This window comes from Siniperca chuatsi, linkage group LG13 (genome assembly GCF_020085105.1).
Source record: "Siniperca chuatsi isolate FFG_IHB_CAS linkage group LG13, ASM2008510v1, whole genome shotgun sequence".
NCBI classification, from domain to species: domain Eukaryota; kingdom Metazoa; phylum Chordata; class Actinopteri; order Centrarchiformes; family Sinipercidae; genus Siniperca; species Siniperca chuatsi.
The window spans coordinates 14,112,394-14,130,297 of NC_058054.1; the positions used below are offsets into that span (position 1 = coordinate 14,112,394).

General features: G+C 43.6%; 1 protein-coding gene across 6 annotated transcripts in view; it reads left to right on the forward strand.

Annotated features, from left to right (window-relative positions):
* LOC122886582 (zinc finger protein 521-like) overlaps positions 1-17,904 on the forward strand; it is an 89,620-nt gene that overhangs the window by 35,048 nt on the left and 36,668 nt on the right. For 5 of the 6 annotated variants that reach the window (XM_044218955.1, XM_044218954.1, XM_044218956.1 and 2 more), the window contains 3 exons: positions 3,840-7,351; positions 7,499-7,583; positions 7,974-8,006. In XM_044218955.1, coding sequence (XP_044074890.1) covers positions 4,196-7,351; positions 7,499-7,583; positions 7,974-8,006 — 3,274 coding nt within the window. In that variant the 5' untranslated portion in view covers positions 3,840-4,195. The remainder of the gene's footprint in view (positions 1-3,839; positions 7,352-7,498; positions 7,584-7,973; positions 8,007-17,904) is intronic. The other variant, XM_044218953.1, reaches the window with a different exon arrangement.

Below are 17,904 nucleotides of genomic sequence, written 5' to 3' on the forward strand. Positions count from 1 at the left end.
CTTTTTTGTCTGTGTCTTTCATTTTTGGCATGTATAAATAATAGGCATTAAGGTTTTCTCTAATTCTATTGTCAAAGAAATTGTTCTACCAACCAAACTCTCATATATATTTTTGTTGCAACAAATGGGGATTTTACAGGATTTGAATATGAATAACTTTGAACGAATATTTTATTTATTGTGCCACTGCTGAGAACACCAGCCATCAATAAATGTGAAGAATTAACAATCCAAAAATCATATGTTGCCTTCCTTCTGATCTTGCACTCTGCTCACACTATGACAGAGTGGTATCTGTCTACAAAGAATTCAATTGTAATAATTCTTTTCAAATTATGCATCTCTTTTAGCATTTAAAATTTAGAGACAGTATTTGCCACCATATGTATTATTGTCCAAAGGGAAATAATGTCGTCAGGAAAATTAATGACTTGCTCTCTTAAAAATATATTTACATATCTTGCTAATTCTCAAATACATTAATTTCATAAATCAAAACTTTCTTCAGGGGGTTTGAAAGCTATGCTGCTGTGTACAGAAATGGCAAACTTACCTATTCCCAGCATTAAGGATCTTATTTGAACGGGAGTATTTACTCTGGGAAAGGGTGCTATAAATGAACATAGAGGAAGTAGTGCACAAAGAGTAGTTCAGACTGGCTTGGAGGAAACTGAGATCTGTGAGTGAAGGGGGAATTTTTAGTGGTTACTTTTGCAGTACAAGAAGAAAAAACACAAATTTGTATAGAGCAAATGTCTTTATTGACCTTACATATAAGGATTCCTTTAAATTGACAGGCTAGGCTTTTTTTTAATTCATAAAAAAGTTTTCATGTACTATAGCTTAGGGGTTGAATTTATATCTTACCAGTAAATATGGTTATGGCACATTTTCTGCCATCCCCTATAGGAGAACTCCAAATGAGGTTGTTTTGTTCCATATAGGAGACATTTAAAAGAGAAAGAGGCAAGGGGTAGGGACAGAACTCCCAGAGAGGGACAGGCCTTAAGATGGAGGTCTTCCTCCCAGGACGTGACAGGCTGTTGGCTGGAGGATGCTCAGGAAGGCCTTGGCAGACCAACAAAGACAGCCCTTCAGCTGCAGGGTGTAGTTTTTCAGGCCCCAGCATCCCCTTTGGCAGCAGCACAGAGAGTGCTGGCGTGCACAGGCCCCCGGCCCGAGAGACAGGGAAGTAAGGCCCGCTCTTTTATTTACTCAGGCTGCTGCTGAGGCCTGGGCATTTCTTGTCTGGGTGAAGAAGGAACAAAACAAGTCTCTCTCTCTCTTTCCTCTTGAGGTCTCCTGAGGAAGATTGCTCTTTCATCTGCAGTTGTTCACACACTTGTTTCGGCCATTGCGCTTGTATCTGTGTATTCTATGACTACATGTATTTCTGCACATGTATGTGTTTGAGTGTGGGGGTAAAACTGTAGTAAGTCTCAGTATGTGGGACAATTGTACCCGAAATGTACAGTTTCAAATCTGAATGCACTAAAACAGATGTGATCTTTCTTTGTTTTTAATCAGGCATTTTGTTTTCCATCACAGTAAGACAAAGGACGTAACGACCGTGTGTTTAACAGAAGCAGGAACTCTGGGTTTTTGGTCCAGCACACATACAACATATTTAAGTCAGACTGGTATGATTATACCTTGAGTGGTACAATAGGTGCAACTCAAATTATTTACAATGTCATACTGCAATACTAATATTATGGTATTATTTTATTATACAGCAGCTTCTGTAATATTTCACAAACTTAACATAGCTATTTGGCCAGATAAATATTCATTCAGCTAGTTGAACTCAAGCAATGTTTGCAACTCCCACATGTCCCCTACAGATACAACTTTATGTATGTGTGTTATTGGAATAAAGGCACTAAATAAATAATGTACATCAAGTAAACAAACCAAAAAAAATGGAGTGAGGTTGTCCTGGCAGCTTAGTAATTTTTCAAGGCAAAGACATCCTCATTTAAGACAGTAGAAATTAATTTAGCCTTGTATACAGGCCCATTTATTTGTTTGTTTTATACTATTGTCTCAAAGCCAATATGTTTGACTGTAAGGCATTGGCTGGGGTCATTCTTCTTGCACTGTCTTCTTCTCCTATACCCTGGGAGGTAGTATAAGAGAGGGCAGATCCGCCCCCTCTGTGGAGGAGGGCATAGCACTGAGTCACCCATCCTCCCTCAAACCAGAGAGAGAGAGAGAAAACATTGAGACATGAGAGATAAAGCAAGTAAATCAAGCAAGGTTTGCTCCTTGAGTGAGATGTGTGTGCAGAGTGGGCACCTTGCCAGGGGTGGGAGGTTTCCGGGAGGGCCACGGTGTGGAGGTGGGCTCTCAATGTGCCGCTTTCAGCAGTTTGGAGGGGCAAGGGAATGGCCTGCGACCCCATCTGTTTCCTGAAGATAGGCCCTGATGGGGGTAAGTGCTCAGAGAGGGCATGATATCCTGACAAAGGGCAGATCTCCCAGCAAAAACAACAGAAAGGGGGAGAGAGAGAGAGAGAGAGAGAGAGAGAGAGAGAGAGAGACTAAGATTTGTCAGCTGAAGGGGAGTACAGAGGTTGGATCCTGGAAAGAGCTTATGCTTTTCCTTCGTCCTTCTCATAAATCTTTGCAGTTTCCTCTTGTTTTTCCCATTCCAAGTTTTGGCCTTTTGACACAGTTTTTTTTTCTGAAGGGGTTGGGATTACGTTGTTTTATTTAGGTAAGGAAGTTCACAGCACTTAGAATTCGGCAGCGGGAAGAAGTGGTCTGTAACCTTTTGAACTTGTGGAAAGTGGTATTCTGTGTTTTCCATTCATATCACTGCACAGTGAACCAGTGGAATGGAATGTCGACAAAGAAGTGATTTGAATAGGAACACATTAAAGTTATTGTAAAACGAATGGGGACTGCATTGTCAGTTGACTGGTGTTCCCTGGTTATTCTCTGCACCTGCTTGTCCTTGAGTGAGATAGTTAGCCACTCGGTTGTCTTCCCCTATCCGTTTTCCTGTCCCCTCCTTGCCGCCCCTGCATCAGCACATGGCATATTCATCCATCCAGTATCAGTTGCCTCATGGCTTAGCGCAGACTACACAGACAAATATGATAATAATGCATATTCTATAATCTGATATCTATTGACTGATGTTCTGAAAGGCCCATGTTTCAGGAAAATCATCTATTTTGCAGTGGTGGTGTCCTACAGGCTATGCATCGCTGTGGTCAAAATTGCACATTTAATCTTCTCTTTCACTCTTGAGAACTGCTTTTCCATGTTTTTTTTCTCTTGTCTTAAGGTCATTTCAAGGGCTCTTGTTTTTCAAAAATATTCTAGAAATTGTTCAGGAATAATAGAAATGTTCTAATTTACCTCATGCCGGGCTTACATCCTAAAGTACACCCATTGTCTTGTGTTGGCTTTAAATGTCAGAGAGATTGTGTTTTGAGTCACAGTGGGCTATGCCATTACATGGCCACATACAAGGTTAATTGTAGTAAAAGTATTTCCACTTATTCTCTTCCCTAATTATACTTAAAATTGCATATTTAAATGTAACTTTTTAGATAACACCTAAGGCGAGGCATTGTTTCCGTTGAAGAAAAAATTGTCTAAGTTGCAAAGAATTCTAAATTCATACGCCACCACCTTATAATTACTATGACAAATAACACCACAGTGGCCCACCTTTTCTATTCAAAAGAGTGAGACAAATGAGTTGCTAATACAGTCTTACAAAACACCTCTCTTAATCACTCTCCTTCTCTCTCCATCTTTTTCCCTCTGACTTGCCCTTGATACCTTCTTTTCTCTCTTATTCCTTCTTTCTGTCATCTTCTCCAGATGGTGCTGATCTTGAGGATGACCCATCATGTTCCTGGCCAGCATCATCTCCCTCCAGTAAGGATCAGACTTCTCCAGGACACTGCGAGGACTATGATTTTGGCGAGGACGAAGGGGGCCCTGGCCTACCATACCCATGCCAGTTCTGTGACAAGTCCTTCAGCCGCTTAAGCTTCCTCAAGCGTCACGAACAGAGCCACGGCGATAAACTCCCTTTCAGCTGTACCTTTTGTAGCCGCCTGTTTAAGCACAAGCGCAGCCGAGATCGACACGTGAAGCTACACACTGGTGATAAGAAGTACCACTGTGGAGAGTGTGACTCTGCCTTCTCCCGCAGTGATCACCTCAAAATCCACATGAAAACTCACGCCTCCAACAAACCTCACAAGTGCCCTGTGTGCCGCCGAGGCTTCCTTTCCTCAAGTTCTCTCCACGGCCACATGCAAGTACACGAAAGGGGCAAAGATGGCAGCAGCTCAAGCCTTTCTAGAGCTGATGAATGGAAACTGAAAGAAACCCGCAAATGCAGCCGTTGTGAGGAGGGCTTTGATGTCCCAGAAGACCTCCAGAGGCACATTGCCGAGTGCCATCCTGAGTGCTCTCCATCAGAGGATGGAGGCCTGGGTGCAACCCTGCAGTGCATCTACTGCCATGAGCCCTTCAGTGATGAGGGAACCCTGCTGACCCACATTGACCAGGCCCACAGCCGAGACAGAAAGGGCCACAACTGTGCTATCTGCTCTGAGCACTTTCTGTCTGTTGAGGACCTCTATGCTCACATGGACATCCACCAGCTCCCCGAATCCAGTAACCATAGCAACAGCCCGTCCTTGTTGACTGTGGGTTACACCTCTGTCTCTAGCACCACTCCTGACTCCAACCTCTCTGTTGACAGCTCCACAATGGTGGAGACAGCACCACCTATGCCCAAGACAAGGGGGAGGAGAAAGAGGGCAGCTCAGAACACATCAGACATGGGAGGACGTTCTTCCAAACAGCCTAAAGTCTCCTACAGTTGTATTTATTGCAACAAGCAAGTATTCTCCAGTTTGGCTGTGCTTCAAATTCACCTACGAACCATGCATCTGGACAAGCCAGAGCAGGCTCATACTTGCCAGTTTTGTTTAGAGGTTCTTCCCTCTTTACTAAATCTAAATGAACATCTTAAACAGGTCCACAATGCAGAAGACCATGCTGCCCTGTTAGCCAGCTTGCCTGATGCCCTCCTTCAGTGTAACTTCTGCCCTGAGGTATTGAGTGACCTCAACGCCCTCCAGGAACACATCCGCTGTTCCCATGGCTTTCCCAGTCCTGTGGCCAAGGAGAGCAATGCCTTCTTCTGCCCCCAGTGCTTCATGGGGTTCTTGACAGAGGCTACCTTGGAGGAGCATGTTCGTCAGACTCACTGTGATGGGGGAAGCCTGCGCTTTGATTCCCCCCTGGCTGTAACTCCCAAGGAGTCTATAGTAGAGGTGTACTCCTGTTCGTACTGCACCAATTCCCCCATATTCAACAGTGTTCTGAAGCTCAACAAGCACATCAAGGAAAATCACAAGAACATTCCACTGGCACTGAACTACATCAACAATGGAAAGAAATCCCTGCGCACTCTCAGCCCCTCTTCTCCAATATCTGTGGAACAAACTGCTATGCTGAAACAAGGCAGCTCAGCCTCACGCACTACCAGTGAGTTCATATGTAACCAGTGTGGAGCCAAGTATACCAGCTTAGACCTTTTCCAGACTCACCTAAAAACTCATCTGGATGGACTGCAACCTCAACTCACCTGCCCACAGTGCAACAAAGAGTTCCCCAACCAAGAGTCCCTGCTGAAGCATGTGACAATTCACTTCACCATTACCTCCACTTATTACATTTGTGAGAGCTGTGACAAGCAATTCACTTCAGTGGATGACCTGCAAAAGCACCTACTCGACATGCATACCTTTGTGTTCTTTCGTTGCACTCTGTGTCAGGAGGTTTTTGACTCAAAGGTGTCTACCCAGCTCCACCTAGCTGTAAAGCACAGCAACGAGAAAAAGGTGTATCGCTGCACCTCCTGCAACTGGGACTTCAGGCATGAGACTGACCTACAGCTGCATGTCAAACACAGCCATCTGGAAAACCAGGGTTGTGCCCACCGTTGTATTTTTTGTGGGGAGTCGTTTGGTACCGAGGTGGAGCTGCAGTGCCACATCACCACCCACAGCAAGAAATATAACTGTCGCTTCTGCAGTAAGGCCTTCCATGCCATCGTCCTTTTGGAGAAGCATTTGAGGGAGAAACACTGTGTGTTTGATGTAAAGGCACAGAACTGTGGCGCTAATGGCTCTACTGTAAGTGGTGGGGATGGCCACCCTAAAGAAGATGCTGAGCTACATGGTCTCCTAGCTAACAGCCATGGTCCCGGGGCAGTAGGAGGATCGGTGGTGGAGTCCCAGAACAGCCATGATGGAAGTGAGGAAGAGGTGGACACTGCAGAGCCCATGTATGGGTGTGACATCTGTGGAGCATCTTACACAATGGAGTCACTCCTCACTAACCACCAGTTGAGGGACCACAATATACGCCCTGGTGAGAGTGCCATGGTAAAAAGGAAAGCTGAGATGATCAAGGGCAACCACAAGTGCAATGTCTGCTCCCGCACTTTCTTCTCTGAGGCTGGGCTGAGGGAACATATGCAGACCCACCTTGGGCCTGTCAAACACTATATGTGTCCCATCTGTGGGGAGCGTTTCCCTTCCTTGCTCACTCTGACTGAGCACAAGGTCACCCATAGCAAGAGTCTGGACACAGGTAGCTGCCGCATTTGTAAGATGCCACTGCATAGTGAAGAGGACTTCCTGGAGCATTGCCAGTTGCACCCTGACCTGAGGAACTCCCTGACAGGTTTCCGCTGTGTGGTGTGCATGCAGACAGTCACCTCCACATTGGAGCTCAAGATCCATGGTACCTTCCACATGCAAAAGACAGGCACTATGTCTGCCAACCAACCCATGGGCCGCGGCAATGCCATCTCTCAGAACCAGCAGCAACACCATGCCCAAAAACCTTTCAAGTGCGCCTCTTGCCTGAAAGATTTTCGGTCCAAACAAGACCTGGTGAAGCTGGACATCAACGGACTTCCTTACGGACTCTGTGCATCCTGTGTGACAGCAACTGGCTCCAAGAGTTCCAGCCCAACGGTGAATGGAGGAAGGCAACAGCAGCAGCAGGGTGGAGCCACCACTCCAGCAACAACTACAGTCGCATGGGTCCAGAGGGAGAGTCTCAGCCCTGGAGACGGGAAAGGCAAAGCTGTCTCTTCATCCTCTTCATCCTCTTCCACATCCTCATCATCTGCTGCCAAGACACGATGCTCCAGCTGTAATGTGAAGTTTGAGTCTGAAGCAGAGTTGCAAAACCATGTCCAAACAGTGCATCGGGAACAGGCTGGGGACAGCAACAGTGGGCAGCTCAAGACCCCCCAGGTGTCCCCCATGCCCAGAGCCAGTCCCTCACAAACTGAAGAGGTATTGTTAATTTGTGGTGTATTGAATGAGGTTGAATAGTTCATGAAAACATGCTGAGGTTCACAAATTGTTTTGCATTCTTATGTTAAATTGTTTTTTATTCAAAGTTGACTATAATAATCCCTTTCCTCTTGGTCTTATTTACAGAAGAAGACATACCAGTGCATCAAATGTCAGATGGTGTTCTACAGTGAATGGGACATCCAAGTTCATGTGGCCAACCACATGCTGGGTAGGAGATAACTCTTTTTGTTTCATTCATTATGATCTCTGTTGCACTCCTGGAACAAAATCAATAAAAAAAACTTGCTTGTGTATTATCTATGTAAATATGTTTTTCTACCTTTCCCAAAGTATTTCTACAATGTAGCATAAATTTAATCAATGCTGCTTTTAGGGGTGTGATTTCAATGTTAGAGGGAATGATTTTGTGTGACCGTCATCAATACAATATATACAAAATCATTAAGGACAATTCGTCGAATTTCACAAAGTATTTCATAATAAATCAATGAATAAATAAATTTCAGACATAGCCTTTTCATACTTTTCTTAAAGGTGAATCACATACTAAGGACTGATGTGATATATGTAATAAAATATTTGACCCTGTCTCATTCAGGCTCACAAGTATCTGGATCACATCACCAAATAGGTGGAATTATTTTAATATTTTGACCATCAACTGCATCCCCAGTGTTGTGCATTTATAAACCCATCATCTTCATTTCCCCATGCATGTGAATGGTATAATATAGTACGTGTGCATGCTTGTGGAGCAGAATCTCTCCACTTCAAACCACTCTGTATGAAGGTAGTTTGAAGTAGTGGAAACATACAGATTAGTGAAATATTTAAATACCAAAACAGATTTTATTCAAACTGTTTAAAATTCCAAATATTATTCCACAGTTTTTGAAAATTCTCCACATTGCTACTGTACATTATTTTGTTTGTTTGTTTATTGTGCCTCTTCACTTAAGTAGTCTGTTCAGATGACTGAGATCTGAATACAACATTTGGTAAAATACTTTCATTCTCGCTGCATTTAATGACGTCAAATCAACTGAAAAAATGGATTTTTATTACATTGTGTATCACAAAAGTATTCCAAAATTCTCATTTTCTTTCACAAGATTCCTAAACAAAGAATGCTGGTGTAAGACTAACCTCCACAAAATGTCTTTACTTTTGGTTGTCATTTGTATGCAGGCAGAATAATTTGTAGAGAACAGACAATTGGAAAACAGGTTTTCTTGCCTGCAGTAAGTAGGCGTCTGAATTCCGGTCTCACGTTCCTTTATTCATTCATTTATTCAGCTCGTTTGGCGGCTCTTTCATTACACTGCATTATCTGTTGTCTTCAGTGGGAGAGAGACTCATTGATCTGGAACCAAACCGCCTCTCTGTTTGGGACACGCTTCTAGGCGCAGGTGAATTTAAACACGGTGGGCAATTCTATCAGGACCGGTAGGCAATTCTATCAGGGACCCACTGTTTGTGCATAAACAATCAGAAGCATGTGATTTGTGATTTTGATGCTTCGGTGTATTTGCAAAGGAGAGAGATGAGCTGAGAGTCTGTAGGTGTGTATTTTGTATTCATCTTTGCGATCTGCTCACCCACTATTCTACTGGGGGTGCCTAATACAGTACCATGCCAGCATTAGTCCTTTCTCTCGCAAAGGCAGGCACGGAGCACACTGGGAGGGTAGAAAACAAACCCCCCTACTGGTTATTTTATGTCTGTCAGCCGCACAAGCACACAGTTTCCACATAATAGTGGAATTCAGACAGCTTAAGATAACAGGAGGATAGGTGATTGGGTTATTGTCTGATGTCTTACTTCTCTGATATGCCATTGCTTTGTATTCAGCATGATCACAGGTTTCATTAGACTCCTCGAAAGGGTTTCTGTTAGATGCATTTGTTTTGTGATCTCTAAAATATGTAGAAAACAAAACTCATCATAGTGAAAATTTGGTAGAAAGATGAAGTTGTCTAGAAGTGACTGCATTTTGTAAAACAAACTAACAAAAAGGAAACTGAATCGAATAAAGACAAATAACGTAAATGTGTTTAACTGAAGAGGTATAAAGAAAAACATATGCATCAGGTTAGTTATGTTAGAACACTAATGTTGATCTTATGGTTTTATATAGCTTCTTAAGAATTGGTCCCTTTTAATGTAGAATGGGGTTAAATTCAATCCAGCCTGTAATCACTGCATAGCCAATTTGGGACAAAAACTCAAAAAAAAATACTAATTTGGAAAAGCTCTAAATACCTTCTCTACTGAAAAAATGGACACTTTCTCCTTTTAATGGCCATCTGCACAGGAGAGGGGAAACAGGGGGCTGGGGTCATCTCCGCTCAGCTGTCAGCGTTATTAGCGTAGGTAATGGAGCAGACGCTGGATTCATAGGGGTGTTGTTTTCATCCATGCCCCGCTCCATGGTGTCAGTTCACACTGATAACTCTATATATAGTGATGTGCCGTGACATAACCATAGTGCTAAATGTATGGAACAACAAAACCTGAGCCTGTCTCACCCAAGCAAGTCCATATTAGCTGCCTTTGTAATACAATAGTCTCCCTAAACCAAGTGCACTCAGCCTCCACCCTCACCTCCTCCCACCCATCCAAAGTGCTTGTGGCTGCCTCTTCTGTACGACTGCCAGCACATTTTGATGCATGGATATTACACTCAGATGATGACGGTCCTGGTTCAGACATAAAGCACTGGTGTCCGGCTACTCAACATTCGCTACAATAATAGAGGTAAATGAAAGGGAAGGAGGTGGCCATGAGTGCAGAAGGGTGTGTTGCAGACCAGCCCCAGCCAAGCCTGTGAACGGCCCCACGTGTTTTAAGATGGAGGCTGCAGCCTGCTAGGGCCCAGATGGATCAGTACACATTTGCTGTACAGCTGGTCGCTCTGTTTGGGGACCTGGTGTGATACTCCTATGGAGAAAAAAATGATATCGCCACCATCCAAGGAGCAATTTAATAGCAGGCCAGAAGACAGCTGGCCACTCTTTAGTTTAGAGTTTTTTTTGGCATGGCTCACTTACAGAATTGAGGGTGTCCGATTTTTCTCCAGAGACACACAGATTTATACAGCTTTCAGCTGCTGCAGTCACTATCAAACCTTTCATTTCTATTTTTCTTTGAGATTAGAAAACAAATCTGTCCATCAGTTCAATTTGCCATCTTGATCTGTAGTAATTGCATTGGAAAATATATTTAAAATCACAGTGCTTTCACAAAGTCGTCAAGAGGACCTTTGAAGGTCTTTCATTGACACAAAAGCCTGTTTGGTTTTATCAGCATGCCATCATGCCACCCCATTGCTTCACTTTGACCCCACTGTAAACTATGACATTTGGAGCCTCATGGGGGGCACGTTTGGCCCATTTATCGCACTGTTTCAAATGTCCCTGTGTGGATTTTCAGAGCCCTGACATGTTCTGAAGCACAGGCTCTGTCTTAAAGGGTTTTAAAGGTGAAAAGGGTTTTTGCTTTGCTGTTATATCTGCTTTCAATCCAATTCTCATCTCACTCCTGTCCATTCCAAGTAGCTACTGCCAAGGTGGCAGTGCTCAGAAGGACAATTGTAAACAAACAAACCAAACCACGTCCCAGAAAAGTGTTTTTGGGGTCACCTCTACAGATTTTCTGGGTTGGTGACAGCACTGAGCTTGAAGCCAAGTCAGGGAGGAGCCTTCTCTCACAGAGAGGAGCTGGTGGCCTGGTCGGCCCAGGCAGAGGGGGGCACTGGAGGGGTGGAAAGGTTTGGGGGCGGAGAGAGGGAAAGGCACATTTGCTGTACAGCTGGCCGCTCTGTGTGAAGCAGGCACTGTGGGCCGTTACAGAGCTGGAGAGGAGAGCGAGTGAGAGGCCTTTAGCTCTCGTCTAGTTTCTCCTCCTCCTCTGTGTTCTCTCTTTCTCCTTTCCCCCCTCTCCCTGTCCACTATATCTCCATTTTCCTCTGTCTCACTATCTAGCTCTCACATTTAACTGTGCTCCAACCTGGCAAAACATACTGCATTGGCTGTTACTGGGGGAACAGACAGGAGGCACACTGTAACAGTATTTGAAGCTGAAAGCCTTGTTTTGCTTCTTGCTAAGGGCCGCAAATTATCCTTGACACATATCCTCTTGTCTTGAGCCCCAAGAGCAACTTGGCCAGTGTATGCTGATTACATGGTCTCCATCACTGTCTCTGCCCTGGTGGCAACACATTTACTACTGCATTAAGGATTTTTTTTTCCTCCTAGTGCATAAACAGAATATGGTATTTTCATTCTTTGTTTCTTTTCCTGTAATCCTCTTTGATTAGGTATGTCTGATGGTGTTCCCTCAGTTTCTGGGACTCATTCATAGAGCATATACACATGTAATCTGCTAACAAACATAGCCAAACACTCCTCATTTGACTCCTAGGGGGCTGGATCAGAGTCAGAACTCAATAGACAACACAACACAGGAACAGGATCAATCTTATAAAATAAATAAGAGAACAGGCTTGGACCAGCTAGTGGAAACAAAGGAAACCATGCGTGCCCTATACTGAGTGTGATATCTGCCTGCTTTTATTAATTGGTGATTAATAACGCCTCTCTGTTCGTTAGCGTAGTCACCTCCCGTGCAGCCAAGTGTGTTGCTGCTAATATGCAATTATGCGCACCTTACTGCTCGTTACATTATACCTCTCCCTGACTAATGTGGCGTCCATGAGGAGAATAGAAAACAGAGTGAGCTGCAAAAAAAAAAGCTATCAATAAGATTCTCACATTCGGTGTGTTACCTACCTGTCTGGATGGAAAACAAAAAAGAAGTTTCTTACAAATTCCTCAATGTAACCAGGAGACTGTATTAAAAGTTTTACAGCATTGCAGAGACTGTTTTGCTCTTCCTGGTGTTTTTGTTGTAAAGCAGAGGTAATTGACATCACCATGGGGATGCTCTGTTGCTAGGCCAGACAAGCTCAGTCTGATGTGGTCCTTATCTATTGATTTTCCTGACATTTCCCCACACTTCACAGACTAGGCCAACATGTGAGAAAATATCTGATGCTCACAGTTCATACAGCCTGTTTGTACAAACTCGGAGCGAACACTTGCTGCCCCTTACTGCATTGCAATTGGTAGGTTGATGTCACCATGGTGATTTGGGGCAAATTCCTTTCAGTGATTGGTTGAACTGTGCTCATTTGTTGAGTTAATCATTCTAAAACATACATTATAAACTAAATGCAATAATACAGATTTGTATAAATCCTACAAATTGTCTACGAATTTAAAGACATCATCTAATGAAGGATTCACTGGTGTACTTTTAGAATCCTCCTAAGCAAGTCTAGTTGGGGACTTGAATAAAGGTAGGCTCTTCCTGTGCTTCTGGCAATGTTTTATTGATATACAGGAGGGATGTCTCCTTTAGAGTGTTAATGCCAACCCTTGTTCTGAAGTGAAGCCCATAAATACTGGATGATCAGAATTAACCTCTGCAATACTCCCACCTCCCCATGGTCTCTGAGATGTCACCAAGGCCGTAGGTGCATGCGCACCCCTAGTCTGATGGGGTTGCTTAGCAGTCTGACTGGAGGGGGGCTTATGGGAGAAGTGCAAACAGACAGTCCTGCCTTAGTAAAGGTCAGAGCTGCAACCTACACCTCTCAAATCCCAGCCTGGCCCTGATGGGACCAGGGTTCCAAGCGTGCCTAGAGCTGCTTGTGGTAAGGGAGTATTACAGTGAGAGTGATGTGGTGCTCTACTGCTGAACTGCATTGCTTTTAGAGGTTGTCAGCACCAATAGTAGTGTGACCGATCTGATCTAACTTTGTGTAGTGGCTCTTACTTGGTGTGTTTTTGGAATGACATGCACGCTGGGACACGAGTTGCTATCATATGCTACTGAATAGGTAAGAGTTTCAATGTTGATCTCAAAATTGTTGTTAAGTATGCTTCATAGGTGTAGAGAGGTTTGTTTAAGAATACAAACAAACTCCAAAAGAGTACTACAAAAAGTTTTAGCTCACTTTATGGAGCCCAATGGTGGTTTTCCAAAGTGGCATGTAACGAATTACTGTCCTCATCGAACTTTGGCTGTGTGAATGGCAGATAGGGGAGGAGAGGGGAGGGGGATAGGGTTCTGAAAGGCCCCCCAGCGTCAAAGCCTTAATAATCATGTGAGCAGCGCTGGACTTCATTACCCTCCTGTTCGACAGGCCGAGTGCCAGCCTGGATTGCTGGCTGGCTGTGGCAAGGTCAACGGCGGAGGAAAAACCAGTTACTGTGTTACTCTGGAGCGGAATGGAGAGGGGCGGCCATCTGTCAGCTCAGGCCTGCCATACCCGCAGAGCAAATGGACACGGGCGGCCAGAGGAGAGGCCACAGACACCCATAGAGCTAAACCCAGTGAGCATAACACTGAGGCATGGACACAGATCCAGCCAAAGAGATGGGCCTTGGTACCACTAAAACACATATATATACACACACATTGCGGAGAAGATAAGGCTATCTCCAAGAAATTTGGCAGCAGGTTGTGTGTGTTTATGCATGTTTGTTTTTAGTGTCAGCGCACTATTGGGCCCCTACTGTTTTAAGTCCAGATGGCAAACCATTTGATAAAAAGTTTATAAAAGTTTTGCTTGGCATGCTAATGGTAAATGGTTTAATCATAGTATTCCTTTATGAAGACAATCTCCTTGTGAATCTAGGTGCAGAAAATGTTATGATTGCCTTTAGACCAAATTTTACATTTCAGCAGGGACCACAGGCAAGTTAGAGATCTGGTAAAGGCAACATGTTTTCTTCCTAATGACAATACAAACAACACCGCCGTCACAAGACTCTGGTTTTAGTGTTTCACCTTACTGGCTGTTTGTCGGTGCCTGAGTCGCACCGACCCTCTCTGTGAGGACCTTTACGATGCCCTCTGGCCAAAGTGGAAGAACCCTGTGGAATGTTCCAAAGCTCTCTAATAGGTTTCAGGTGCTGTGGGCCACCGGCCAGCCCCCCACCATCACCCCCACTCTGTGTGTCTTGTGTGATAGGACTCCCTGCTCAACAGTCAAAGCACCGCCATTTCTCCTCTAAAAGAGTGAGAGCAGAGCTACGAAATGGATACCCATCATTGTTTACTGTAAAATCTTTGCTTGTCTTTACAATAGTCAGTTGTTATTTGCACTTTCTTTGGTTTGCTTTGAGCCTTATGCATCTCCTTTAACTGAAAATTTTAACATTCAAATACTGGTCAAATAAAAGTGTAGCAGTTTTTCTTACACATATGGTTGGAGTTCAGATAGAAATGCAATTTGCATCTCTACCATCCCACAACTCAGCACAGCTTAAGTTCCTCCTTGTCTTCCTCCTGCACCGAGAGTACCGACCCCCCGGCTTGAGCGTCAACATGCTCCGGAAAACAGGGAGATGGTCCTGGGCGATTCCCCCCACATTAATGGTAATCACACAGGAACTCCCTGGATGAAAGCTTTATTAGTTATTAAGGTTTAATATTGATATCAGTGCTTATATGTTTACTGGAGTGCACGGTGCTGCTGATGTGGAATTGTCAGAGAGGTGCAGATTTAGTAAGGAATTAGTGTACACCCAGGATTTAATTAAGGGGATCTATTTCCATCTTGTTAGAAAGAGATAATGTGAGTACTGCATGCATCATAGGTTACCATATTAAATGCTGCTTCCTGTAACAGCATTATATCCACTACAGTAGTGCTTGTAGATTATATAAAGGAAACAACATTCTATATTTGGCTGGAAGAATTGTAGCTTAAAGACAGCTTCGAGCACATAAGCTCTCACTGTACATTTTGAAACAATATTTTGTTGTATTTGTGTGTGTGTGTGTGTGTGTGTGTGTGTGTGTGTGTGTGTGTGTGTGTGTGTGTGTGTATGCATCTTTTCATGTGCAAACATAGTGATAAAACACATGTGACATTCATTAGAGGTGAAATGGTCACACTTCCACTCTTTTCATATGTCTCATTCCATTTCCAGCATGACTGTAGAGAGTGAACACTGAAGCGACATGGCCTCTTTGTCTCTCCATTTGTCCCACCACTGCCTAGAGATGTAAACCTTAAGCCACTCACTCTCTGATTAATCTTTAACATTTATAATTACTAATTAAGTTAGTAAGAGACTTTTAATGTAGTCCTCCTTCAATGGGGAGCAGAGAGGACAACAGATCATTAGCTTCAATAATGAACGTGGATGAGACAGATAATGGCCTATGATAGGTGAATACTGACAGTTATATTAAATGAGGCGAGTATATGGGAAATGCTGTGAGCAAGAAGCACTTCATGGATTCAAAGGCATAGGGAGACAAGATGGTGAAGTACTCCAATAATTCCACAAAGGCCTTAAAGCATGAGGAAATCTTAGAGATAGTTTGTATTAATTAAAACATATATCTGTAATGCAGGGGGTGCACGGTGGCAGAGCGGCTAAAGCTCCTGCCTCCCAATAAGGAGATCGTGGGTTCGTGGGATCGATTCCCGGACCAGACCAACATCACACAATCTCTCTGGGTGGAGTCTGCATGTCCTCCCCGTGTTACCGTGGGTTCTCTCCGGGTTCTCCGGCTTCCTCCCACTGTCCAAAGACATGCATGTGTAGGTTAATTGATAACTCTAAATTGCCCGTATTGAATGAATGTGAGAGTGAATGGTTGTCTGTCCTTGTCTGTGTCTGTGTTAGCCCTGCGACGAGTTGGCCACTGTCCAGGGTGTACCCTGCCTAAGGCCCAAAGTCACTGGGATAGGCTCCAGTCACCCGCGACCCCTAACGGGACTAAGCGGTAGAAAATGGATGGATGGATGGATCTGTAATGCAGTCAAGTCTATATTAACATGCAGTATATATCATATAATGTACATCTGCAGTGGTAATTGTGTCAACCCCAGTTTCAAGTACAGATTTTATTTATTCATTCACACTGGTTTCATTGAGTTTTTGGTCTCCCTAATGTCTACGGTGTATCTCATTATCACATTATTACATTAGTGTCTGCATTATCCTGGTGGCTGTAAGTTGCTGCCCATTAAAAGAGTCATTTCATCTCAGTTTTTTTTACCTTAACGACGATGCTACTCTGGCACATTCCGCGAGCCTTCCCACTTTGGGGAAGGTGCTTATGCCATAATGATTATTATCATTAAGAAGATATTAATGTGCTTAGTGTTTGCGACCCAGCTGCTCATCATGGCCTGAGCTCCCTGCTGGGGAGGGGAAGAGAGCTGCTGCCAAAACGGACAGTGCACGTAGGCCACCGCCCACCTGTCCAGAGGTTTCAGGGTCGGTGGAGGTCACACCTACCTACCTCCCTGCCCTCTGCTGAACTGGGGGAGGGATGGCTCAGAACACAAAATTGGAGGAGATGAATTGTGTTATGTGGAGAGAAGTTAAAAAGTGCTACTGAATGAAATCAGGTGATTTTTAAAACTCAACCCCGATTGTAAGCACCTTCCTCATATATGATATCAGCATACATATTAATTATAGTTATGTTACTCTGCTGTGAATGATTTACTGAATTTCAATCTTTCAGGCTATTATACTTTTTTTTTAAATAAGTTGTTTAGTTTTCTTAATTGATTTAATCAAAAACACTATTATAAAAGAGGTACAGTGGCAGGATGTTGTGTGATGACTCCTGTTTTGAAGCCTCATATACACACAGATAGACATGTGTGGGGATGAAGGCAGCCTGGCTCAGCCTCCTCCAGTCTCTCAGTTTCAAATTGCTGCTTCATTAGGGCTTGGAAAAGAAACCCATGGTTACATTTAATCAAATGAATTGGTATGGCATACCCACATAATCAATCACAATCCTTATCCAATATGCTACATTCTGTAACTACCAAGCTGGCTTGGAGAAAAGTCAATTATGGACCCTCTCTCTTTTCCTCTGACGGGGTTGCAATGATATTATACTGTTTCTGCAGTTGTTTTCATTATGCAAACATGTGTGCGTGTGTGCACACCGTGTGCATCTCACACATGCAGACTTTTCCTATTCATACAGTAATTTCTTATTTTTCCTTTTTATACAGCTTGTTCTTGTATGATACATGGACTGGGGGTTTGTTGGGAGTATAATGTGCCATATCTGGAATAATCAAATTAACTATTAATGATTTTTTCTCTCAGACTAACACTTGTGTTACACAGTGGGCTGCAGTCGGTGATGTTGTTCATATTTCATATGTTTCGTGTCCATATGTATCTGTTCTCACTGTCTCTCTCTGTATGAAATCATTTACAGTTTGTTTCTGTAGACGTTCTACTTTCTCACCCCACATCCATGAGTACATTTATGTGAATGCAAACATGCACACACTGTGCACACACTGTGCACACACTAAGGCACATACACACTCATACACAAGCACTGTAAACATATTCGCATACTGTACACACACTCATCACTCAATCCATCAATCCTTTTTTTCTCTTTTCCCCGTCTTGTGTGTTCTTTCTCCCTACCTTTTCACTTCAGCGCTCAGCCTCACGCACAAT